General features: G+C 32.5%; 1 protein-coding gene and 2 long non-coding RNA genes across 9 annotated transcripts in view; 1 reads left to right on the forward strand and 2 right to left on the reverse strand.

The window, feature by feature from the left end:
• LOC143225471 (uncharacterized) lies at positions 1-26455 on the reverse strand. Of its 2 annotated transcripts, XR_013013866.1 has the most exons (5): positions 26137-26455; positions 22110-22226; positions 19540-20091; positions 7658-7732; positions 1-1087 (listed from the first exon to the last, which is right to left on the reverse strand). It is a non-coding gene; the product is annotated as an uncharacterized LOC143225471 (long non-coding RNA). The 2 variants fall into 2 exon arrangements; XR_013013867.1 differs by lacking the exon at positions 7658-7732.
• LOC143225469 (uncharacterized) overlaps positions 1-26635 on the reverse strand; it is a 159926-nt gene that overhangs the window by 126471 nt on the left and 6820 nt on the right. The window contains exon 1 of one of the 6 annotated variants that reach the window (XM_076454941.1): positions 4457-4870. The exons of the other annotated variants lie outside the window; for them this stretch is intronic. Coding sequence (XP_076311056.1) covers positions 4457-4460 — 4 coding nt within the window. The 5' untranslated portion in view covers positions 4461-4870. Of the gene's footprint in view, positions 1-4456; positions 4871-26635 lie in introns of those variants that run through there. 6 annotated transcript variants of the gene reach the window in all.
• Positions 9455-26635, forward strand: part of LOC143225473 (uncharacterized) — a 24155-nt gene continuing 6974 nt past the window's right edge. Inside the window, exons 1-2 of the long non-coding RNA XR_013013870.1 lie at positions 9455-9544; positions 18238-18340. This is a non-coding gene — a long non-coding RNA (uncharacterized LOC143225473). The remainder of the gene's footprint in view (positions 9545-18237; positions 18341-26635) is intronic.

Here is a 26635-nt window from a genome sequence, read left to right on the forward strand (position 1 = left end):
TACGGATGATTACAATTTCTTTTATTTTTATTCCAAAGACAGACTACAAAAATACTATTGATCAATTAAATCTTCGAAGATAGGATTCAAGATTGGTCAGTGTTTGGGCAAACTTTATCTTTCAGCATAAATCAGTGAAAAAATTATTAGCAGATCCTTCAGATTTAAATCAGTAGTGAACTTATTTACTGTTGGTTTTGATTTTTATAACAGGGCTAAAAAGGATTAAGTCAGCAATTATGTAAGAGAAGTTTTTATTTAATTCTTGCAGTGCATATTAGTGTATAGAAAAACCTATTAATATTAGAAATAAACGACTTTATAACACCAAAATGATGCTTTTATTTAATTAGACACTCAATGTTTCCCTTTATAGCTTCTTCAGGAGCGATCACTAAACCAGAAATCGAAACTGACAGTACAAAGCTTTGTGAATGCTCCTGAAGAAGCTATGAAATGAAACGTTGAATCTTTTATTAAATAAAAACAAGAGAAGTTTCTTACCGTAAAAAAAAAATATTTAAAAATATTAGATAATATGGAGAAGGCTATGCCAACTTTAAGAGTGAAACTATAATTTTAATTTTAACAAAATAGCTGTGACAAAAAACGTCAATATTTTCTCTGTCCTATGAAAACCGTAACTACCTGAAAGCTTCTTTCTACAAATGCTTCGACTATTATTAATAACGAGCGTCACAAGCTAAAATAATTTTTCACGTTAGTCAGGTTACTTAATCATTTTGAAATTTAGGACAGAATTTTACAGTACTGTACATTCCCGTGAAGTAGTTCCGTAATAGACATTAGGCTCGAATAAATTACTCAAACCCAAGAGATTAAAAAATAAAATATCCGTGGTAGTTTTCAGACTTTTAGAATTATATTATAATGCATTTTATTAATATCTCAGATTTTGTAGCTTGAAACACATCCAGTTTTCTTCTTTTTCATGTTTACGGTGATCACCGAAACTGAATTAACTTGTCATACCATTCACAGTAATCGTCGGAGGAGAGTTCTGGATGGTATTCAAATTATAAAATTCGAACTAATTTTATGACACTCTTGCATGGAGATCCAAAGACTAAATAAAAAAAGAAAAAATCAGTGATCTTGATTTAGCAAATGTAGATATATAACTTTGGGTATCATAATTACGTTTCACGTTGAAATGAAAATATAAGCGCTTTTCATATTAACGGACTTCTAAAAACCACTAAAAATCAGTTGTTCGACAAAAGCAACTTCATAATTTATGCTTTAAGATTTTTTCAGTAATTTTAATGACTAATTGCAATTGCAATGTACATAAAAGTTGTCATAAAATTACACCTTAAAGTTTTAAAATCCTCTGTAGTTTATCAAAAAACATACATAAAACAAACGCGAGATCGACCACTTGAACACGAAACCAAAACCAAAATATGTGTAAAACGCGAAATAACTCAAAGTAATTGAAACATAAGAATATGAATTTGACAAAGCAAACATGTAGTTGACATTAAAATGTTTAATAACCCTTGGTTGTGATTTTGAAATGCATGCTTAACTTATTACAAGATGAGCAGAAAATACCTTTTAAAAACCCAAAATAGATCTACATGATTCAGTTAAGAGAAAATGTAACTTATCACTCAATACTTTACTTGATAATAGAATTACGAGTTCTACGTAAACACTTAGAAAAATTTAACTAAGAAATTAGAGTTGTGTTAATTATTAAAAATTGTCATGTACTTCAAAAATGACTGTGCTTTAAAAATTATGTTGTTACTTTATTATAGAGAAAATATTATTTTTGAAGTGTAAGCCAAGTGGTATTGAGCGATCCAATAGAACAGTCCGTACGAACGTAGTAGTATTGTCTACTGGTATGTCCATGTAATTATTTCGCAGGGTTTGGATGGACCTTCACCAAAATTGGTATGAAGGCTCATTAGGTCTATGCAGGTAACATACAAATTTATAGTTTGCGTTTTCAGTTTTTATTGGCGTTTTTCACCACTACTTCACCCCCAGTTGATGGAGCTTCACCAAATTTGGTTTCATAGCTTGTTGGATCTTTGCAGAGACACAGAAAAATTATTGGTTTGACATTTTGTGGTTTGCAGTTTTTATAAGTGTTTGTCACAATGATGTATAAGGGAAACAAATTTTCATGTTCTAGGGTAACCTTTCATTAATCATAAATTTACATAACTCCCGTCCATGACAGCACTCAATTAATATTATCTATTATCTCCAACATGTTCAAATAAAAGTTTGTAACATGATATTTATTCAAAAATGGTATATTAAAACTGTTTTATAATCTTTCATTAAAAATAAAAAGGAAGCTCCTGCAAGGCTAAGTGGTTAAGGCGCTCGACTCGTAATCTAAGGGTTGTGGGTTCGAATCCCGTCACACCAAACTATACTCGCCACTTGATCCCAAGGGGCGTTACAACGTGACGGTCAATCCCACCATTTGTTGGGAAAAGATCAGCTAGCGGTGGATAGTGATGGCTATCTCTAATCTCACACTCCTAAATTACAGATGGTTAGCGCAGATAGCCCTCCTGCAGTTTTGTGCGAAATTCTAAAACAAACAAACGAATAAAACGGGGGCTTGAAATTTTTATAAAAAATAGAAATTTATTTGTATTTGATATTCACTGGTGTACTGTTATTTTGATATGAAAATTGCTTTCGTGTTTAAAAACTCACGAAATTGATGTATTTTGAAGTAATTATAAAATATAAGTAAATTTTAAATAATTTTTGAGGATCTAAATTATATTTTACAATTTTACAAGTTGATACAGATATTGGTTTTTGGCTCTATATTAACTTTTTTTTCTCTAAAAATGGCCTGAAAGCAGACTTTTTTGTTTTTCAAATCGTACCTAAAATATCTGTTGCAAATCAACCTCGATGATAAAGTGTTAACAAACATGTTATTACGAACACGCTTTCATGCGTCCTCTAACGGTGTATTATAGGACTTCGCGCAGTATTTCGGGTGTGATTGATCTGTCTACGCGCTTAACGATAACTTTCAATTCTTATAGTTCTGAGAACTGTGATACTAAAACATTTCACCTTCAAGTGTTCCTATGAGAATAAAAAGTGATAAAATCTGGTAGAGTAACTTTTGATTCGACGTTCTTTTTTATACTGCCTTACACGAGTGATTACCAAACGATAAGCTATACTATAACCGAATGTATTACATTTAAATTTATCATTATATAAAAACGAGTCATAGATAATTATTTGATGTTCAAACTTGTGTGTTAATCTGGCGTACTTGGATGATTAATGTACGATCTAAGCAAAAATATAAAAACCAACGCTTTTAAATTACTTCAAGCATAACTTTATTTAAATAAATTAAGTGTTAGGTAATGGAAGCAGAAAAAAAAGTTTATTCAAACCACCTAAACATTACTGTGATAATGTTCACATAGAACAACAAAATCCAATTTGTGTTTGTCACACTGTACAAATAGAATACTTCATAGCAGTTCAATTATATTATCATAAAATATAAAGTAATTTTAAGTTCAGCGCATTTCGCACTCGTGTAGTTTTGCGCGAAATTCAAAACAAATAAACAAACTTTTCAGTTTAAGTAGTTATATCTTTTAGTCTATTAAACTTCATCTGTGATGTCGAGAAAACTCACTTGTAGAGAAAAATATAAATGTAAAAACTGCACGTTTGGTTGAGAAAATATTTTACGTAGAGGAGCGAACCTGACAATGAACGAAGGTCGAAACGTTGTTCGCTCCTCTACGTAAAATATTTTCTCAACTCAAACGAGCAATTTTTAACATAAATATTTAAATTTTATCTGTGTTATTACTTCACCAGACGTAATAAGTATGAAATATCTTGTTTTAGAGATACCTGTAGTGTTATGAAATTAATGTCTCTCTCTCAGTTTTATACTAAAATACAAACAACGGAAATGTTAAACTTCAAGAAAATGTAAACTTTCATATAGATATGTTTTATTTAAAACGCGAACTCGCTAAAAGATATTATTTTTCTTTTCTGTGATCTTTCTTCAAATAATTTTAATTTTTTATTCGCTTTCATTTTTTATTACATATACTTTACTCTTATTTTTAATATTTAGAGAATTAATCTACACGTACTACAGATAACAAATATAGGTGAAATATTAATTCAGATATTTTGTTTTACTTTAAATATAATCCAGTCCAGAGTACTTAATAATGTTACTTCAGAAAAACAAACTTCTGATGTGAATTTATTCTGATTTGTTCTAAATAACTAACATATGAATTACGTGACATAGCCTAATAGTCACAGCAACCATCAACACCCTCAGAAACATTCAAGGACCACTCAAGAGAGTATTGGTTATCTTTCATAGTAACGTCTAGTTTCTTTTTTGCTCATTCAAACGCAGTTATGTAATACTCAATTTCTATTAGCTGCTTACCCATCAGCACAGATCCCTTCACGTGCGCAGGTTCTAGTAACGATGGATTCTAGAGCTCCGGAAAGACGCAGCTGAACCAGCCTTCCGACTGGATGTATATGGGCGTCCGCGCAGTGTAATCTACCTTATCATTAGTTGGTTGGGGCTTATTGCGACGGATCATCAACTGTCCGTTCAACCATTAGCAAAACGTTTCAGACGAAGAAGGCTTTTTGTATTAACCCCAAGCTATTGCTGATACAATAGGTTTCCCGTCCCTCTGCTCGAGACCACAACGATGTCAAGAATTGTTACATATAGATATAAACCGACCAGATAGTGTTCAGCAATTACCTTCTTCAAACATATTAAACATATTTTATGTTATAGATCATTTCTTGATTTTCTTTTCAGCTATAAGAAGATTATAAGAAATATCAAGTATGATATTTTCATAAAGAGACTACATTTTTTTATGGTCTAACTGTTATTATTCTGAAAGGTCACGATTCTTAAATAAATACTACTTTAGTTTCTGTTCTTCGGGAAAAGAGAAATGAAAAATTATAAACAAAGTAATTTATTCTAATTCATTTTAAATTAAAATAGTATTACCTTATCACGGAATTCAGCAAATAAAATACTTTGTCTCATAAAATCTGTTTCGTCTTGATAGCAAATATATTATATAGTTCTTCGCAAAATATGATTGTCCATTGTCACAACTATTGAAACGTATTTTAATATCAATTTGATTGATAACAACTGGTGGTATAATGTCTTGTGCTTGGATTGGAATAGCGTCTTTGATATATTTTTTTTTTCCGTTTGGTGTTCTTTTTTTCTGTTATTTTTGCATTTGTAGGTGTCTTATAAGTCCATTTTCCTGAACGTGAAACCTGTAAAAAATCTATTTATAGCACTGTTCTTAATATCTCATGAGTTTTCTTTGAATCTTACCTATAATGGGCCTTGTGTTTTCCAGTGAATTGTTTATTATTTTTAACCCATGTTTTTTGTGAGGGGACTGAAAACTGGGACTTTACCCTCGTAAGACTGTCACATAGCGTAAGAGGACTGACGAAGTCTACGATGATGTTAGGTTTATTCATTATTATACGAAGGTTTTCTCCTAGGTATGATATGTAAGGAATAAATACTTGTGATTTTCAGGTTGTGATTCATTAGTAATTGAGATTGGTGAAACATATAATACATGGTGATTTGTTTCCTCTGGATAACTGTTATCCCTGAAAATCGTCTCAAGTTTTTCATCTAGGTAAAAGAAGAAGCATATAGCTCTAGATTTTAGTATTTTAATAATCTCAGTTTTCACAGCAAATGTATGGCATGAACAAAAATTTAGATATTTATTTGTTTGAGTTTATTTCCGATAAGCGGTAGTGGCAAACTTTCGTTTTTGTGAACCAGAGCAATGAGGAATAGAACAGTGTTAATGATTTCCAGTTCTATGGAAAATTGTATGGAACAGTGTTAATGATTTCAAGTTCTATGGAGAATTGTATGGAACAGTGTTAATGATTTCAAGTCCTAAGGAGAATTGTATGGAACAGTGTTAATGACTTCAAGTTCTATGGAGTTGAATGCTGTTATATTGGCTGTTCAGATGAGCAAGAAGGGTTTTGAGTTTTTCTTCTCCATGAGTCGATAAATTAACATATTGTAAACGTATCTTACCACTATACGTAGTTCATGAAGATATTGTCCGTTCAAAAGGCTACATAAACATTTCTGCTACTGCATATAATAAATGTGAACCTACTGAAGTACCTTCTAACATATTGTAATATGTTCATTCCAGAGTAACTAATTTGCATCGAGACAAATGTTCAGCTAGACTAATGATGTATGAGATACAAATGGACATTATTGTTGAAAATGAGATGCTGTCAGTTAATATTTTGTGTATTACTTCCATGGTATTCTTAGCAGGCATTTTGGTAAAGTGACACAACGGCGGGATTCGTCATGACATCGTTTTTGGATATAATTTGGTTAGAAATATGGTTAACGAATTCTTGTGAGTTCCTAACTGAATAAGTCGAATCTATTGTTAGAACCTATATTGTTTATATAGGCCGTTACTCGTCAGCTGGAAGCAGAACTAAAGTTTCACTTCGAATTTCGCTACATAAGAGCTATCTGCGCTAGCCGTCCATAATTTAACATTGAAGACAAGAGGGAAAGCAGCTAGTCATCATCACCCACCGTTAGCTCTTGGGTTACTTTTTTACAAATGATAGTAGGATTGACTGTGATATTACAACCCGAAAAGATGAGCATGTTTGTTATGGCGGGAATTTGAGCCTGCAACGCTCAGATTGCAAGTCAAGCGCACTAACCACTTGGTCATCCTGTACCAAAATATAAACTATCAACATGATTTTAAAATGATAAAACTGTATAACCCCGAGCACGTTCAAAAGGTGGATCTTTTTTTCTTCAGGGGCAAACATGGTAGTCCGTAAAGCGCAGTAAGTATTTAGTCTTTCAGTTCTACAGATTTCTTTGCCTATACAACTTTTATTTTGTTCAGAAAGACAATAATGTTTTAACACTGGAATTTTTTGTGTAGCAGACATAATTCATAAACAGGTACAATGCAACTCCTTATAACACCATATATCGGAATAGTTATTCAATCTTTTAAAGGATATTTTGTTTGCAAGGCTGTAAATTAGCATCGTGTGTACACGTTTTACATCATCATTTCTTTGCTTCTCCGAAATTAGCTAACTCAATTTGTTGGTTTCAAAGCTACACATGGGTTAGCTGCTCTAAAAGTTATAATTTAAAACTGCTGAACTAAAGGAAAAGCTTGTCAATATTACCCATCATCAGTTCTCATATGACCTATGACCTCATAATGTGGATCACGATTTTCACCATCTGGACGCAGACCTTGAACTCTCGGATACACAGACCGCACACTAACCAACTTAAGTAAGAAATGTACAGCAACTGCCTACTTTCTGTACTAACAACTTAACAAAGCAATTTTGCTATAGATAAAACTGATAGCGCCACGTGGTCGTTTAATTTACACAACTTTACAATTTATGGAATTTTCACGGTGTAACTATTTAATTGAAACACATTAAATACGTTTAATACTACGACGTTCTTTTAAAGTTGGGAAGAAACACACTAAAAGCCTTTAGCGGCATGTTATTTTTAAGTTTGAGAAATTTGGAAACCTACTATAGGCGAGAAATTATTTGACGTGCTCTCTTTTCCTTTTGATAATGTTTCGTTCTCTATTTTGATGTCTTCTTTCTTGACCCGACGAAGGTCCCGTTATAGAGACAGAAACGATAAAAGAAAAGAAAAATGTGAGAACATATATCTTCCACAAACGTTTTCTAAGAAATTTACACAATTGTCTCATTAAATAAGTTTTTCAGATACCAAAATATTTTAATATCCCAGTGGATTCTTTGTCGTTTCAGTCACTCTTTCAAAACCGTCTACATAAATTATCTATGATTATTATTATCTTGTAACAAGTTGGTCAATGGTTATGACTAGAAAATTTTGTTTGTTTGCTTTTGGAATTTTCGCGCAAAGCTACACGAGGACTATCTGCGCTAGCCCTCCTTAATTTAGTAGTGTAAGACTAGAGCGAAGGCAGCTAGTCATCACCACCCGCCTCCAACTCTTGGACTACTCTTTTACCAACGAATAGTGGAATTGACTGTGACATTATAATACCCTTGCGGCTGAAAGGGCGAGCATGTTTGGTGTGACAGGGATTCGAACCTGCGACCCTTACATTATGAGTGCCCTAACATCTGACCATCTGGATATCATAAATTACATCAAAACTTTCAAAGAAACTGTAAAAACCTAAAAAAATGTAAAATAAAATTATCAAGTCTGACATAGTTTTCCATACATTTGTTATATTCAAAATGTTGTATCTGTGCATTGTTATAAATAAATATGTTTAAAATGTTGAGATAAAGTAACTAATTTCAATCATTTATAGAGAGAAACGTCAGTTTAGACTTAAAGCGTTTCGGTAAACCTATTAACATACTTGAATATGACGATTTTAACGTTATTGTGCGTCTCTTGGTGGGACAACTGTATGTTTTCGGATTTACAACGCGAAGATCAGCGGTTCTATTCACTTCGGTGAACGCAGCAGATAATCCGATGTGGCTTTACCATAAAAGAAAACACACACATTATTGTGCTCTTGTACACTTTAATATACTGACGATAAAATTATTTTGATGGCATACCTGCGTAAGTATGATGATAGCAAAATAATATTTGCTTTGATAAAGTATGTGAATGTATTCACATGGTAACTGTTCTAACAGCAATTGTTTTACAATACAATTGTTTTATAATATATTCAAGTTAATATTTTGATGTTAGAATGTTTTTTAGTAGATGCACACTAATATAATGGCATTACCTGATTCAATTTAGTACATTGGAACATATTAGTATTACAAATGTTGTGTTGGTACAATCATGCGAATGTACTACTACTCTTACCCATTACTGAATATCCATGTAAGTATCTTTTATTCAAAAACTCTTCAGAAGTTTCTACAGAGATGGCGGATACTCTAAAACATTATCGTGGTTAGTAATTGTATACATTGGGAATTGATTAAAAGAGCTAGAGGACCTGTAACTATTTTATCTTTACCATATGGAGATAACGAATAGCGATAACGAGACTAGCTATTTGACCAAGTGGAGTTTAACTTCTTTGGATATCAACGGTAGCTAAAACCGTACTTACAACAAGTGAGAAAAAAAACAAACTCCGTTAAGAGTGTTGTATTTGCTTTGGTCAAAAGCAAAGAAAACCATTTAAGAATAGGACTACGAAAGAAAACGCCTCATTGCTCTTATTTTTATTATTTACAAGTACGAGAAATAGACAGAACGAATTCCACGATGTAGAAGAAAAGCAAACCAGTCGTTGTGTACAAAGCACAACACACACTAGAGTGGTGTCTCTGTCCTCCTGCCTTTAGAAAGATCTACGGACTTAGGAATGGAGTGTTGAGATTAAAGCATGTGAATAGAATTCCCCTCGCTTGAGTTGCCATCAAGGTGTCCAAAGTAGGTACAGTAATTTTAAGTATTCGAAAATCCTCATACATTTGGGACTTTCAGGTAGCTCGCGTCGTTCACGCCATATACATGGCCTTCGCACACTGACTGTGGCAGGAGCAAAGGCATTGTTAAAGATTTTCATGTCACATTAAAGGGTAGGGGCCCAAAAGATCTGGACTCCCCACCCAACAGGCTTACGCTTTCAGGCCTTTCACCTTGGCTGTCAAATGTTACCTGATCTGCTAATTAATTGCGTTACGCGAGGCTAAAGATTTAAAGCAGCTATATCATGTCTTCTTAATGGTTGGCACCGCAAGGAGAATCATGAAGTAAACTTCTCGAACTCCTTCTGAGACGTATTTGAGTGTTTTGTAAATATTTCAATCTCAAGAAAGTTGTAAACATAGATTCGATTAAAATATAATACTTCTATCAATAAATTTAAATTAGCTTAAAATTGTCTTTGTAAATTTATTTATATAAATCTAGTCATAAGCTATCTAAATTAAGACAATAACTAACCAAGCACACACAAAATCTAGATTTGTGAAATGTTTACAAAAGAAAAAGGAAGGATGAGAGAGATAAAATGTTATGTTCATCTTCTCTTTGCAATATATTTTTAACTGGATTTTCTACATTTGTTACAGAACATGATACTAACAGCTAAAAATGTATGTTTAAGATGTTCCTGTCAGATTTGTGATTAACTGTTATCAAACAGGTTTATTTTACTTGACGTATGGTACCAGTTAAGCGAATCATGTTGACTGTAGGCATTCCTACATGAAGTAGTTGTTTTTTTTACACTTGGCATTTGCGTATTACTACACAGAGTGATATAGTTTAGCAAACTGAAAATAATTTGAAGTTAATTTTATTTTATCTTAGGTGTTTTCGCGAGATTAAGCGAGTTTTGTTGCACCCTACTGCAGCAAAAAAGCTTAGGAAAGATATAATCTTATATATTGAACAAAATAAAACAAATGTAACGTTTTTGTCAAAAAAATTTGTAACAAAGCCTGAACATTATTATACACGGTTGTTTCTCTCTGAATGCATATCACGACGCTAATGTGTAAATATCACTTGACAGTTGTTTTTACGCTAGTTATTTAATACTTCACTTTATTCTTTGCGAAAGGCTACAAGTACTTTAACATGGTGCTGAGAGAATAATTGTAATAAACTTTTATATCTACCTTGCAAGTTTTAACTTTTAGTTTCAAGATGACTGGAACGATTTAAAACAGAGCTGAAAACTAAATTATTAAGTTAAAAATTTAAACAGTGATTTTTTTTTATTCTTTCACTCCTGTTTTTTGTCATAACTTTAGTTTTCTCTTCATTATTTTTAGAACCTAAATTATATGTATAAAATTTCTATTACTACTACTTCCATTTCTAATGGAAATGTAAAGTGTTTTTAATGACATTAATTTGATGTACATATTAGTGTAATTTCTTTTAATTTGTCTTTCATTGCAACTTCATTACTCCTTTTCTTTTCAAGGTAAAGTGCTAAATCACTTAGGCTCTTAAAACTTTTCTTTCAATTTAGTAATTTCAGAGCTGTTTTATAAAGGATCGAAACAATGTTATTAATATCTTCACAGAACTAATAAATGAACAAGAAAATTATCGAACCAACTGATATTAATTTTTATGAACTTACATAAAAAATATAAAAACTTACCAAATGATTGTTTCTTTTCGGATATTTGCGCATAGGTATTCAGGAACAACCTGCACTAATCATTCCTAGTTTTAAACTAATAAACTAAAAGGAAGGTAGCTAGCTATTCAACAGTTTTCATCCCTGACTTTTGGGATACTCTTGTTTCACCGAACAGTGGGAATTGACTGTTATTGTTATAGCGAATACACGGTTTCAAAGGTATTGCGCGATTTTATATAAATATATATTTTCGCGGTTAGGACGCAAATGCTTCCTTCGCCCTTGGATTTGTAGCCCGGCAAGTTAGCTAATGGACCACGCCCTGTATCTGCCAAATTTAAGCATGTAATATGATTTATGTTTAAGTTGTTTTTATTTCTTATAATTCATGAAATCAGGTATTCAGTGATTAGAAAAAAGCGTTAATTCCCTGAAACAAAGAAAATCTGTGAAGATGAATGGTTCACGAAGTGAACTAGTCAAACAGCTCAGACATATTTTACTATAGTTAATAGATAATTTATCGTGATTAATACTTATTAAAATTTCAATCAGTTATTCATTATTCCACACTATGATTCTTAAAAGCTTAGTTAACATCTGGATATGTTATGATTTCCAGTTACTGGTTAAATACATTGTCTTATTAAATAAATACAATCTAGGGACTATATAATTGTCTCTTCATGTTTTATGTATAAATATGGTTACTTAAGTTTAGATTTATTAGTTTAAATTCAGCTTATAGGTAGGTTATAAACGATACCAAATACACTGCATTATTACATAAATATCAACTAAAGTAAATAATAGTTATTGCGCGTTTCTATACAATTGAAGGTAAACTGAATTGTGAAGATAAAGTATTGATAAAATTCTGTAACATATTTGATTCTTAAACGTTTGGCATGACAGTGTTGTCAATAGGTTATTGGTATTTAGGGTTGTGTTTTTATTCCCAGGCTACCAATACAAATGTTAAGACTAATGAAGAAATTTGTTAGGTATGATAGGTGGAAATGAGTTGGTTTTATTTGGGAACTCGGGAGAGGTATGTACTTCTAAGAAAGCTAGAAGTGAACATGTGCAATCTGTTGGAGGCAATGGATAAAGAGAAGTGTATGTTGTGGGAAATGTCAGCAGAATTTGAAATGGTGTTTAAACTTTTTACATGAAAAGCATACATAAGCTAACAATCACTTTCAAAAAATTATGAACAATAATATTAGAGCTAAGAGTAGTGAATTTAATTGTGATGAGCATATTCCGTTGAGTAACAGATTTCAACCATTTGCTTATGCAGAGAAAAACTATTTGGAGAGAAGGATAAACTTTAAAAGGTTATAGTTATAGATGATTCCTTGACAAAGCATGTGGATAGGATAGTCTGTGGGATAAATAGGGAGAAAAGAATTAAATTGTGCTACACAGGGGCTTGGGTGAAGGATGTAACTGATAGAGTAAGAAATATATTAAAAGGGGCTAGCAATGATGCAGGTTTAGTTTTGCATGTAGGGGTTAATGACCAGTGAAAAGTAGGTCAGAGGAGCTAATTGAAAAGTAGAAAGGGTTGATAAAGGCATTTAAAGAAAAGAGCCTAAACTTAATTGCGGGGAAGAATTTATAATTAGGGCACTATTGTTGATACTAGGCTTAGGTTAATATGTAAGGAAAATCCGATTGGCTGGTTGGACTTGTGGTATCAGTTAAGTGGGAAAGGAGAGCTTTTTAGAACGGATGGTTTGCATTTAAATACATTAGAGGCTGACTTGTTTGTAAGAGCTATTAACTCAGCTGTAAGGAAAATTGTAAACTTAGACTAGACAGTGATAAAGACCAGTATAACCTAACTGCAAAAAAAAGGTAGAAAAATTTAACATATGAAATGTGTGTTGAAGTAGTTTTATGAGTAGGCTTAATTGTTATTAATGTAATATTAGAAGTATAAGAAATAAAATTCATGACCTTAGAGCACTGGTAGGGACCAAGGAAATAACTGAAACATATTAAACGTAGATGATTTGGATAACAGAAATTTATTTGAAATACTGAATTATAAGTTATTTAATAGGGGTGTATTGCTAAAGAAAGAGGGAGGAGTGGCTTTTTATGTAAAATGTGAGTTATATCCCGTTGAGGTTGAGGATATCAAAGATAATAGCAAAAAAATTGAATGCATTTGAGTTTCTATTAGAGAAGTGGCTAGATGGAAAAAAGTAAAGTGTTGTTACAAATAGAGTTCAGTTAAACTGGATTAATGTCACAAGTGTGGTACCTCAGGGCTCAGTCTTAAGACCTTTGCTCTTCTTTGATTTAAATCAATCTTACAGATAAAGGAAAAGTCAATAAATTACTTACAATTGCAGATGATATTAGAGTATTGGGTGTTGCTGGCTATGAAGAGGATGCTGCTGATTTACAATAGATATTGATAATTTGTTAGTTTCGCAAATAAATGGCAGGTGAAATTATATAGATTATTGGCTTGGCCACATTTGAAGTACTGTGTTCAGTCCTGGGCTCTTTACTTAAGGAAGGACATTGAATTGTTGGGAAAGACTCAAAAGAGGGCTACTACGATAATGCCTTAAAGGAGAAGTTTTCGTACGAATAGAGGTTAAGATTTATGAAATTGTTTTCTCTTGAAATAAACAAGAAAAGTTAAAGTGATTTGATTGAGTTATTTAATATTGTTAAAATTGGTGTGACAAGTGGACACAATTATAAATATTGGCAGGATAAGAGTAATCTTCAGCTAAGGCACTTTTATTTTTTAACAGGATAATTGGTCTTTGGAACGGGTTGCCTTTGGATATTGTGGAGGCAGGAAACTTAAGTGAGCTTAAATTCTTTTAATAACTAGATAAATGGAAAAGGCTGGTTTTGAAGTTTTTTTTTAAATTAATAATGTTAGTTTAGTTTAAAGGATAAGATAGCCTGGATGGCCCAGTAGGTCCCTTTTTGCTCCTAAACATTATGTTATGTTTTTAAAATAATTTATTTGTTCAAACAAGTTATGCTGAAGTAATATTTTATCGTTAAATCACAACCATTAATTGATACTCATTTATATAATTTTCTTAATAAATTTCCCCCTAACGGCTACCACGTAAAATAAATAAAAAATTCAATTAAAATTACTTTGTCCTGGCACAGCCTGGTGATTAGGGCGCCGGTTCTCAATATGCGGGTAATAGATTGACTTCCTTTTACTGAACATTTCGCCATTTTTAGCTAAGGGGGCTAATGTGACAGTCAATCGCATTAGTAAAGAGTAATCCAAGTGTTGACGGTAGGTGGTTTTGACTAACTTCATTCCCTCCAATCTATAACTTCTAAATTAAGGACGGTTAGTGCAGATAGCCTTAGAGTGCCTTTGCGCAAAATTCAACAAACAAAAAAACAGCAACAACTAACTGTATATGTTCTTATTTATGCACAGTTTAAAAGCTTAACAAATGTTCTTTCCAACGGCCTTTCAATTTAATTAATAACAGATAGCAAGTGAAAGCATGTAATTTGTGTTTACATGTAAAATGGTTTTAATAAAAGTTTTTGATCATGGTTTTCAATTATGATTGACGTTTTAATCTGGATTTTTCTTCTTTTTATAATCCATTAGAATATGAGGTATTCAAGGATTAGAAATATTATGTTAATCCGCAAAGAAGAAAAAAACTTTTCCGAATATAAATATTCTATAAAGTAAACTCACTAAAGTACTTGTTGATCTCCCTTTCATAATTATAATTAAATGGAGTTTTGATAAACGAGTAAAAAATCTGATATATACAAGCAAATTAAGTATATATTCCCATGTACTGATTGGCAGAAAGAAATAATAGGCAGTACCGGGATTTACTTTTTAAGCAAACAGCTTTCCTCAGATATTCGTTTATTTCGTGCTCTGAATTGTTAAGAAAAAGAGGGAGACAAATATGAGAGTAAAGGCCATGGGTCGGCGTTAGCTGCTAGAACATTTTATTATCAAGCTGATTTATAGTCCCCCCTCTTTCATTCCTGTTACCTAAAAAAATATGTCTAGGCAGAGACGTAACGGATGAGGGAGGCCGTGACTGGCAGACATGAAAGTTTGTTAAGTTTCATGGTTGAGTCTGGCTTGGTCGAACTCCTACGCCAACTACCGTTGAAAATTGAAACTAATTTGGAGCGAACATCCGGTAAAAGCGTTTTATTTGTCTTTCTTAAAGACATTTGATGGCGCTACAACGGGTTAGGCACGTACGATGTCATTTTTGAACATTTATTTTTGCAATTTTGTTATGTGTAGGTAACCCTTCCCATAGTATTGCTGTCATTATCTTTAACATGATAGATTAAAAGTTGTTGGAATATGCATACTATGAATACATAAGTAGGCAGATGTGGAAATGAAAGTTGATCAGTCAAACTGAAGAGACAGGTAAATGAAAAATGGGCAGCACAAAAAGAAAGTAGCAGATTTACGAGTTCGATATGATAAAAATATATTGGAGCTCCTGTTAATAATAATAATAAAAGTTAACCGTTTAAAAATGGCAATCCCATGTTGCGTTTGAGGAATTTGAACCAAATACCCAACTTAAAATGTGGTCGTCTCTTAACCATTTAACTTAAATTACTAACTATAGTTCATACGTTTTCAACACCTAATTACAGGGGTAAAGAATCAATAAGAAACTAATTTCAAACAAAACTAACATTGCGTAGCTAACAGAAACTGAAAGCCGTTGAATTGTAAAAAACAATTTTGATTTTGAATACTAATTACAAAACCCAAGCATTTGATATGAGCCAAAATAATGCTATTCAAATAATAAATGTTTTTGTGTTATTCGCTCAATGGATGAAAGGACATTGCTTTTTTTAAAGGATATAAATTCGCACCTGTACTACTACCTCATATTTACTTAAGATGTAGACAAAGTATTTATGTACACAATCACTTCATCACACTCGTAGTTTCACCAGAAAATAAGTTGCCTATTAATCAGTGATGACGAGAAACCCACTTGTTGAGAAATTTATATGCAAAAACGGCTCGTTTGGGCTGAGAAAACACTTTACATAGAAGAGCGAACAACGTTTCGACCTTCTTCGGTCATCGTCAGGTTCACAAAGAAAGAGGTAACTGACCGGAAGCTGACCACATGTTTGAAAGGGGGTTGTGTAACTGTGTGTCGAAATGTAGAGGGCGGTATTAGATGTTTGAATATATAATTTTATTTATACAAACATAAACAAACGTAAAATTAAAGAAGCCTTACTTATACAACAACTTAAACCCAAAATAAACCAATATAAAGGAACGCCTTTATACCTATATTAATATAAATAAAATTATATATTCAAACATCTAATACCGCCCTCTACATTTCGACACACAGTTACACAACCCCCTTTCAAACATGTGGTCAGCTTCCGGTCAGTTACCTCTTTCTTTGTGAACCTGACGATGACCGAAGAAGGTCGAAACGTTGTTCGCTCTTCTATGTAAAGTGTTTTCTCAGCCCAAACGAGCCGTTTTTGCATATAAAAAAGTTGCCTATTGTTTCAGTTCTGTATTCGTTAATTACAGGGTTATAAAATAGTCTCAAAATACGAAATATGATTTCACTCCCACGAAACACCAACTTAGTGAAACCGAACTCATAAATGTTGAAGGTCAGTAGTTTTACTCCAATAACTTGTTGCGTGAAAAAATTAAGATAGGAAGAAATTGGGTATACAAGAACTCTTTGCACTTTTTAATGTTTTATCGCAATAACATCTAATCCCTGAAGATATATACATATATATTACTTATAATGTTCTTACATTTGTCGAGTTACCGTTGATTTCTGTAATGCTATAAGCGCTTAAAAACATTGTTCATTCGGCATGGCGAGATGCTTACAGTGCTCGATTTGCAGCCTGAGGGTTGCGGGTTGGAACCCACGTCCCATCAAACATGCTCACTCTTTTTTATAACGGGCATTATAAAGTCTCGGTCAATCCCACTATTCATTGGTAAAAGAGTAGCTCAAGATTTAGATGTGGGTGGTGATGGCTAGCTGCTTTCCCTCTAGTCTTTCACTGTGCAGATAGACCTCATGTAGATGTGCGCGAAATTCAAAACAAGCTAAACCTCTATGCTTATGAATATTCCTTGCTAGAATTTTTTGTTTGAAACAGAGATTTTTAAATTGTTGTTAAGCACAGAGCTACACAATTTGCTATTAGTGCTGTGCCCATCATGGGTATCGAAATCTGATTTTTAGCGTTATAAGTCCAATGCTTTACGGCTGAGGCCAGAATAGAGAGAGACCAGTGCACTAATTTGACTGGAAATGTTAACGCATATGGTATTAAATGCAAACCCAAACTTAAAACGTTTTTTGGATTCTAATTTTGAGCAAATAGCTTCCTTTGTCTCCAACCAGTGTTTAAAGCGTTCGCTTGTTTATTTCTTATTTTTCTCAGGAGGATCCGAAGTTACTTTTTACAGAAATCTTAAGATTTTAGAATCTTAACCTATAAATGAGTCAAACTTAATTTATAAATCTTATTTTATCTTCTTAACCTTGAATATTTGATGTACACTTACTGCAACAACTTACTGCAAGTGTGTCCATTAAGTGATTGGTTTGACCACATATTGACTTAAAATGTTCAATCTGGAATTTTTGAATTAAAATAAATTCAGAACATTGTTCTAATATAGTAAGTGTTATAATTTTAGCATTTAAAAATGCATTTGAGACGTTATCAGTAATTTAATACCTTAGAGAGTTGGTGAAAGCACTTCTTTATTTAAAACCCTTATGGACGGACAGAGTGTCGGATCCCAAGAGAAGCTAACGCTGTTTGATGCTGGTGGCGACATTTCATGGCGTAAAGCTCTATTCTCATACCTATCCGAAATCTCACTAACGATTTTCTGATGAAGATTAATAATTCAATGTAATACGGCACAGTCGTATTAAATACTTTCTAAGGCATTTTTGTTTTACATACACAATATTTACTATTTTCATTTCAGTTCTCCAAATGAAAAGGAAAATTGGTTGCAGTTACAACTTTTTCTTTCTTGGAGTTACGTTGAAAATGGGAACAGAAACTATCTAAAGAGCCATCAATAAACGGTGAGACGTAAGTTGTGAGTGGAAAATTGTAAACCCTTTTTTGATAACCAGATATAAGCTTTATCGTTACATTATGTACTAGACAAATTACATTGTCATAAGGTTTCAAAGTTTTGATAATCGTGTATTGCCAAATGTGTTAACTATGGATCAGACGTGTTTAAGAAAGTTACAGGTTTGTTAGATACGTGTAATGACGATTTTTTACATAAACTCAGAATTACTCAGCTTTCACGAGCCTCGAGATGTTGTCTAATATCATAGAAAATGGACACAACTAAGAAGTCGATTAAAACACTCTTAACAACTCAAAATACTGTATTGTCTTACTGTAAAATTTGTTTCATCTGCCATTATTTTTCTAAATCGTTTAAAGAATGTGAGATATTGAACTATAGATGCATCTATATTAAAATTTAAAGTTTAATGATTATTTTAAAAAGTGTTCTTAGTTTACGAAGTAATTAATTTGTTATCAATTTAATGGTAATTTGTGTTATCAAGGAGAAAGGCGTAGCAGTGTGATTAGTGTATGAGGTTGAATATTGGAAGGTTTGAGGCTAGAAAGAAGCATGATGTTTCTGAAAACATTTCGCACTCTCAACTGTAGGCGAATTATAAATGTAACAGTCAGTCGTGTTATTCAGTTCATATAGCAAAGTCCTTCTGATAGCTAATGTTGTAATTTGGCTGCCGTCTCCTGCTCGGTAATTTAACATTATGGAGATCTACACTTGGCTTCTAAAGGTCTCTAACCTAGCTGTTTAACTTATGTGCAAATAAAAGGCCCCATAAATTGAAATAATTTCATTTGTAAGATTGTTCTACTTAATTAGAAATAATTGTGAAATTGGTTGTAAATCAAAACTATTCTGTTGTTAGGCAAGATTCTATCAAATCTATACGACAGTAAAACTTTAACAAATTGTTTGATGCGTAAATATGAAGCAGTTATACTGACATATTATTATAGAACTAAAAAAATAAATAAATAATAAAATAGTTTTGTTCTCTTGAACACAATATCCGATGTATAGAAATATAAAGAATGAATTATCTTCATGTTAACGTTACAGATGTAGGCTTCTATCTGAATTTTAAAGAATAACTTTGTTCTCAACATTTATTAAATAAACACGAAGTACATTGCATACTTTACAACTAAGATTAAGTTTTATGGTTTCTTTATGATTCCTTACCTTCATTTTCTTTGTATTTTCTTGAGAAGCAATATACATTTAGTAAAGGTTAAGGCGCAAGTTCTACTCCGATGTTAATGAAAGTTATTCCAACTTATTAGCGACGAATAAAAGGTATAGTTTGACCAGTACCTATCCTAACTAGAAGGTAATCATCTCGTTATAGACCTAAACTTAGCACATAAAATCATAGTTCATAACACACAAAACTAGTTGTAATGGCTTCTAGGCAGTCTTGCACACCAAAGTTCTGGAAAATCACTAATCCAAAATGTTCCTTTGGCCAACTGACTTGTCATCTCTTCTTTAGTGGATCTATCAAGAATTCCGCTAGGTTCGAGTTGGAATATTTCTTGGGAACTTCTCTGCACCTGGCGCGAATCATGCTGTTCTGTTTTCCGCCCGCGAGCATCACGCACAAATAGCGGGGCGACGCGAGGGAAAATACGGCCAGCACACGGCGGGACGCCGCTTTGGTCCAAGGTGGCAGCGGGCTACCCTGCTGTTCAGGATATCACAGAGTGGTTCTTTCAAAGTTTAGTCGGTTGGAGGCTGCATTGGAAAAATCAGGTGGTGAACAAGTAACACTGTTCCCAAGTCCCATTCATTGTGCTGTTGTATAGTGATGCGTGGTGTAGTTTCAGTTCAACAATGAAAACCAAAACTAGATTTTGCATCGTACAAAGCTAGAAACTGTTCAGCCCATAATTTTCTTGAATTAATTTGAAACATTTTCTTAAAACTTGCTACACTATATCATTACCTGTCGTATCCGTCTTAATTTGTCGTTCAAATATTTTCATACGAAGTCTAATATTCAATGTGGTAATGGTAATTTATATATTACAGTGGAAAGTAATCTAACTTATATAAAACTTGCCTACTAACGCTGAGATGTGTTTCTGTTTCAACATAACTTACTTAGCTATGACTTAACAGTACCGGATCTGTTACAGTGAGGTGTGCTTCATTTAACATAAGTTAACGTAACCATGTAATGCAGGGGTGTTCTCAGACCTAAGAAACAATAATTTTAATAAGAGGCTTTTGATGTTTTAAAGAAATGCTATATTGCTATAAATTTGGTCAGTTTGTGTGTATAGTGTGTGTATGTTTTCTCATAGCAAAAACACATTGTGCTATTTGCGGAGGGAAATTAAATCCCTTGTTTAGCGTTATAAATCCGTAGACTTACTCCTGTACCAGCGGTGGAGTATTATATAATGTTAAAATTCAAGTAAACAGTAGTTGAAAAACTATAAGCTTTTCGTTTGCAGTTTTGTAAAAATAGTATTTTACCATCATGTAAACAGTATTGTGTCTGTAGATGGATGAGCTTCACATATAAAAAATTAAACAATACTTATATTCTAAAAACGCATGAATGAATGTAAAGAAGAACAAATAAAAGCAACATGTCAGTCATACAATGTCTGCTATATTCAATATGAACGAGACCTATTGACCAATAAAATGAATTATGAGGTTGTCTGGAATACAACAGAAAAAGCAACGGTTGAGAAGTTATACCACCAAACTACATTTATAAGAACGTTATAGTTAACTAAATTAATGCAAGTATTTAATGCAAAACTTCCTGACCATGCACACCATTTAATATAAAACCTAAGTAACCATGTAAACAGTGTTTTAAAATATATCCATTCTCTACATTTTGTCACATTTGATTGGTTTTGTGGACCTATTTAAGCCTCCTTTAACAAAACAAATTACATTGCAGATTCTATATCTTAACTCTTTAGCTTTAAACTAATGTTGCCGACGAATAAATTTTCACACTACTCTTATTAAACTATATTATTAGTTAATTTATTTTCCAGTCGTTGCTCTGGGTAAAACGTTTTTAATAAATTCATACTAATCCAAATTTCTTCATTTTTTTTTACCAGAGTAGATGAATTTATGTAAAGTTATTCACTTATGTCTTTTAATGAACTTTACTGGCCATCCCAAACCCTATATCCTTAACCTTTTCATTCATGTCGTTTAACACTCTGACATCTTATTGTTCATGACTCTTAATGCTTTAGCTAAAAACCCCAGTGTTTAGCGTTACGAAAAGAAAAGAAAAATAAACTTTTTGGTGTACGAAGTCCAGCCAAGAAGTGGTATGTTAGATACTAATAATTAAATGCTGAGTGAGTAAACGTCGTATTCCTCAAATCATAATTGCGTGTGATCACAACTTATCTCCATTTATCCCTGATTACAGTAGTGCCAAGGTCTTTGAAACTACATATATTTCGTTGTTTAGAAGTTGTTTACGTATTAACTTTTTAATCGAGATATTTCTACTATGCATAATGAATAAGATGCTACTATGCTGCTAGGATGTTGTTCTAAATTTTCCGTGATCCATTTTTGAAAATTATTCGCACAGACTGTACATTATGTTGACATAAAAATGGTGTCTTTTTTTAACAATTCACTAATTCAATGAATAAGGATGACAGCAAAGGAAGAATAGCAATGTTTGTATTTTTGGCCGTTACACGGTCAACAACTTTTATCATTTCATAAAAGCTCATCTTTCGGACTGAGATACTTACACTCTGCACCACTTCGATCTTCCTTTAACATGCTGATCCAGTGTATCATAGAGGCGTTGGAAGAAGAAATTTGCCAGTGGATTATAATTTCGTTTCGAGGGTTTTTTCACTTTAGCCCTATGGATGAACAAAAATATTCTCCTCTCACTAGAATATTTTAGACATCGCCCTTCTTTACAGTAGAATTTTTTTTCGAAGAATTTAAGAAAATTGAACTTTCTATATATTTGGTGAAGTCTACTTTGGACCCTAAAAGTACTAATTAGTGCTACCTTCTCTCCTGAAAGTTAGTCTGTGCGAGTGTTATGAATGTCGGTCACCAGCTGCTGTTTGTTTTCAAATGTCGAAATTTTGAGTTTTATAAGTTTGCTATCGGAAATGGCTAACATATCGTTACTTAGGTTTAAGTTGTGTTATGAATATCTATTTTAAAATAATTTAGAATTACAGTCGAAGATACTTGATGAATTATTCTTGGGGCTTGCTGTGGAAATCAATCATTTTTAAGTGGCTTTCCTTCAAGTGCTCTGTATTTTAGACATCTGTTTGTCTTTGTTCATTTACTTTGCATGTACATCCCCACGTTTACATCAGACATGTGTTTGTTTTACACAGAATTCTACCACATCTAGCAACGTCCCAACACTCAACACAGGGTTTTCGTTGAGAAATATCTTTGTTTTGTTTTTCTGTGTGACAACAACGGCCAAGAAAAACGTTCTTCATTTATTGATTAAGTTTATTATAGTTTAAACCTTCAATGAATTTTTAGTTACTGTTATAATATTTCAGTATCTTTAATAAAATAAAATTAAAGCCACGTTCACAATTTATCTCTCTGTCGCAAGCATAAGGCATAATACGTTGTTCATGGTCATGACTATGGAGTTATTTTGTTTTCAATCGATGACTGTTTATTTTATGCTTAACTACGGAATTATAAGAAAAGTAAATAAAAGACAGGTATACACTAAGAAATAGAAGTGACAAGTTTCAATAAACTACGTACTTCAGACAGCATTGTTTGGCTAACGTCAGAACTGGCTTATCCAAGATATAAATTTAAAAGACTTTGATAAATCTACTTATAAAACCACACAATAGCTACACTGAAACATTAACTATTCTTAACCAAGTGCGTTGACCAAGTAATTGTGAGTAAGGAATGTTTGATTAGTAAAGTCTAAAGATTATTTTATTGCTTTAAAAATTAGGTCCATTTTTTTAAAGAGTAACATGATATGTTAGTCGACCCATGAATCAACAGAGTTATTCTGCTAATAATCTTATTAGGATTCACAAAGCTACATGGGAGATAATCATAAAAGAAGGTTGGATGAAAACAACCTAAAATCTTAGAAGTAAAAACTAATTCTAACTTATTTTCTCTACAAACCTGTGAAAGATGAAATTTTATTTGCTTATTGGAAAAGAAGCAAAAAAGGAGTAATATATAACTCAAATTGATAAAAACTCGTAATGTAAACAAACAAACAAATTTTTGAAGATAAGCGGATTGTCGGATAAGATCGAAATATTCATAAGTGAAGACGATTTTCAATAAGAAATAAAAAGATAAAAACTGAAATAGGGAATAAAAAGATAAGAAAGACTCTATTTGTTTAATAAAAAAGGTAAAATGTTTCTATTTGACAAAAAGTGATTTACAATTTATTTCAGGTTTTTCTTTGTTTATTTGTAGGTAAGCACAAAGTTACAGAATTAGCTATTTGTGCTGTGTTCACCACGGGTATCGAAACCTGGTTTTAAGCGCTATAAGCCTTCACGCTTGCTGCTGAGCCATTGAAGGGCGTCTTTCTTTGAATTTAATAAGGTTCATTAAATAACTTCGTACTTACTGGAAAAGCACAAAGCAATAATGCATTTATTTGGCAAAGTGTGCTAGTCTCACATATTTCAAGAATATGAACTGGGAATGATATAATCAATTTTAAAATATTTAGTTATACGTCATACGAGAAATTTTCTGAGTAAATTTTAAGAAACAACATAAAATATATGCGTTAAGACACGATAATGTCAAAAACATGTTTGATACTGAAAACTGCTTACGTCTACGACAAGAATCTTTCTGGCGTTTCAGTAAAACACTACTAGAAATTCGGGTAATTCTGTAAGTGAAATATTACATACTGTGGTATTTATTTCCACTCCTAACGAATTTTCTCGTTACAAATATCCTAAATGAGATTATGTCTGTTTTGTGCGGTTATTTTGAAAGAGGTATGAAATGGACTTTTGCTATTATTGTTACATTAATGTATAAAAGTATTTGACTCGAGAACGATTTTTAGTGAAAACTAGTATTACAAACTAAAGCAAGGTAACTTAACTGACAACACCAATTATGTTATCCATTGAAAGTATTAACAGAAATATAGAATTAAGTCTGCGTTTATTTTTCAAATAAATAACAATATCATGAATATTTAGATTTTGTTGAAAGATTTATCAAGCGTCCCAATGAAAGCATTAGTTTTACTGAATCAGATTTGAAGTATCTTTTTCTCGTGAGCTGACATATTACGGGTTATAGCAGAGATGTTAGAAAATTAGCTGCACATAGATCACACGCGTGTCATTTACTGTAACATTAACATCTACCACAAATACATCAACACATCTCAGCAAGTATAAAGCAATTCTCTGGACATTATCAATTATGTTATTGGAATATTTCATGTATGTGTTTAAAGAATAGCGAATCAGACACTCTAATAATATTTTACAAATATGGTTTAAATATTTCCTGAAGTCGTTTAGCTGTTTCCAACAAATAAATTAAACAAAGAAAAAGAAGAGCAGATCATACAACGAAAGCGAATGATTAAAAGGATTTTACTTTAGACGACATGATTTATGAAGAGGTATAAAAAAAAAACTACTTTGAATCTTGCCCACTCTTATTGTATAAAAACGAAGTTTAGTCTCTCAGTGATGATGTCAGAATAATTTTCCCAGGCATATGTTTTTTTTTAATTCATTTTTTCCAAAAACGCTTTTAAATCCTTGATTTGTACATTATTTTTTATTTTGTATTCTATAAGCTATTTTATCAGTTTTAACAATTAAACCATTGTTTTATCTCAATGAAAGTTTTGTAAATGATCTGACTTAAAGTTAGAACTTATTTCATACCTTCCCAGATAGCAGACAAAACAAATCCTATAGCGTGCAACTTAAAACAACATTGAAAATCTAGTACTTCTAACATTGTACCTCATTACGTGCTCTTTATGTAATCTGTAAACCTTTCCTTTATGTGATCCGTCATGCTTTAAACGTGAAAGTTTTATAATAACAAGCACATGCTCTAGGATTGGAAATAATAACTTCAAGCTTCAATGTGCAAGGTTTTAATTCCAGATTTTGTTGTGTACTAAACGTAGAACATCTAACTAAGCTTAATTATTTATTACAAGATTTTATACAAGTTAATTAAATGTCTCAGTTTACTGTTGGAATTTTGAGGTTCCTTTCTTTTCTGCAAAATTTTTACTCAACGGTCAAGTGATAACAGTGACTCATATATTATTGTCACGTGCTCTTTTTTAGTCACTCTCTGCAGTTATTTTGCATTTTATTACATAAACTCGTATTATAACCTAGGGAAGAAATTAATATAATTGCTTAAAATTTTATTTTATATATTTGCATATGTTAATTGGAAAGTGTATTAGTTGAATGATAGCTAATGTTTCACATTAGGAAACACATTTGGTATCAAATGTCAAAATACTTAGCACACACTTCTTGCTTATCAGGTGTTATAGAAAAATAGAATTACAGGTGGCAGCACTGATAAAAGAAACATGATAGTGTTAGTTGTTACTTTCAGCACAAGACAAAATCAGGAAACACTGATATGCGCATGATTGTCTCATATGCCTAGTACTTAAGTAAGCGACTCTTGCTGTTTGTCGAGAGAACATCTACAGTCTCTATAGAATCATTCATCATGTTGACATATACCAATAGGTATACCATAAAAAACAGGGCCACTTACACTCTATGCTCACTATTCAGATGGTCCCCTAGACCCTTCATCCCCAGGTGTCACTAAGCGTCGCCTAAGCTTGTGACAAATGTCATCCGTGTTGGGAGGACTGAAACATAGTGCCACTATACCAGTTAAACGAGTGATGTATTTTACACCACTCCTCCTGCAGCCCAGGTAACAAGTTATTCACTGAGCATGCGTCATGATGAACAACCCTTAAAGTCGTCTTCTCGAAGGTCAACATGTTCCAATGATGCGTTATTTCTCGACACAGAGCTGAATGTACCTGGTGAGCAGAAAGCTCAATACTTTAAAAATAACACAATTTGTTTTGGAATTTCGCACAAAGTTACTCGAGGGCTATCTGTGCTAGCCGTCCCTAATTTAGCAGTATAAGACTAGAGGGAAGGCAGCTAGTCATCACCACCCACCGCCAACTCTTGGGCTACTCTTTTACCAACGAATAGTGGGACTGACCGTCACATTATAACGCCCCCACGGCTGG

Source organism: Tachypleus tridentatus, chromosome 9 (genome assembly GCF_004210375.1).
Source record: "Tachypleus tridentatus isolate NWPU-2018 chromosome 9, ASM421037v1, whole genome shotgun sequence".
Taxonomy (NCBI): Eukaryota; Metazoa; Arthropoda; class Merostomata; order Xiphosura; family Limulidae; genus Tachypleus; species Tachypleus tridentatus.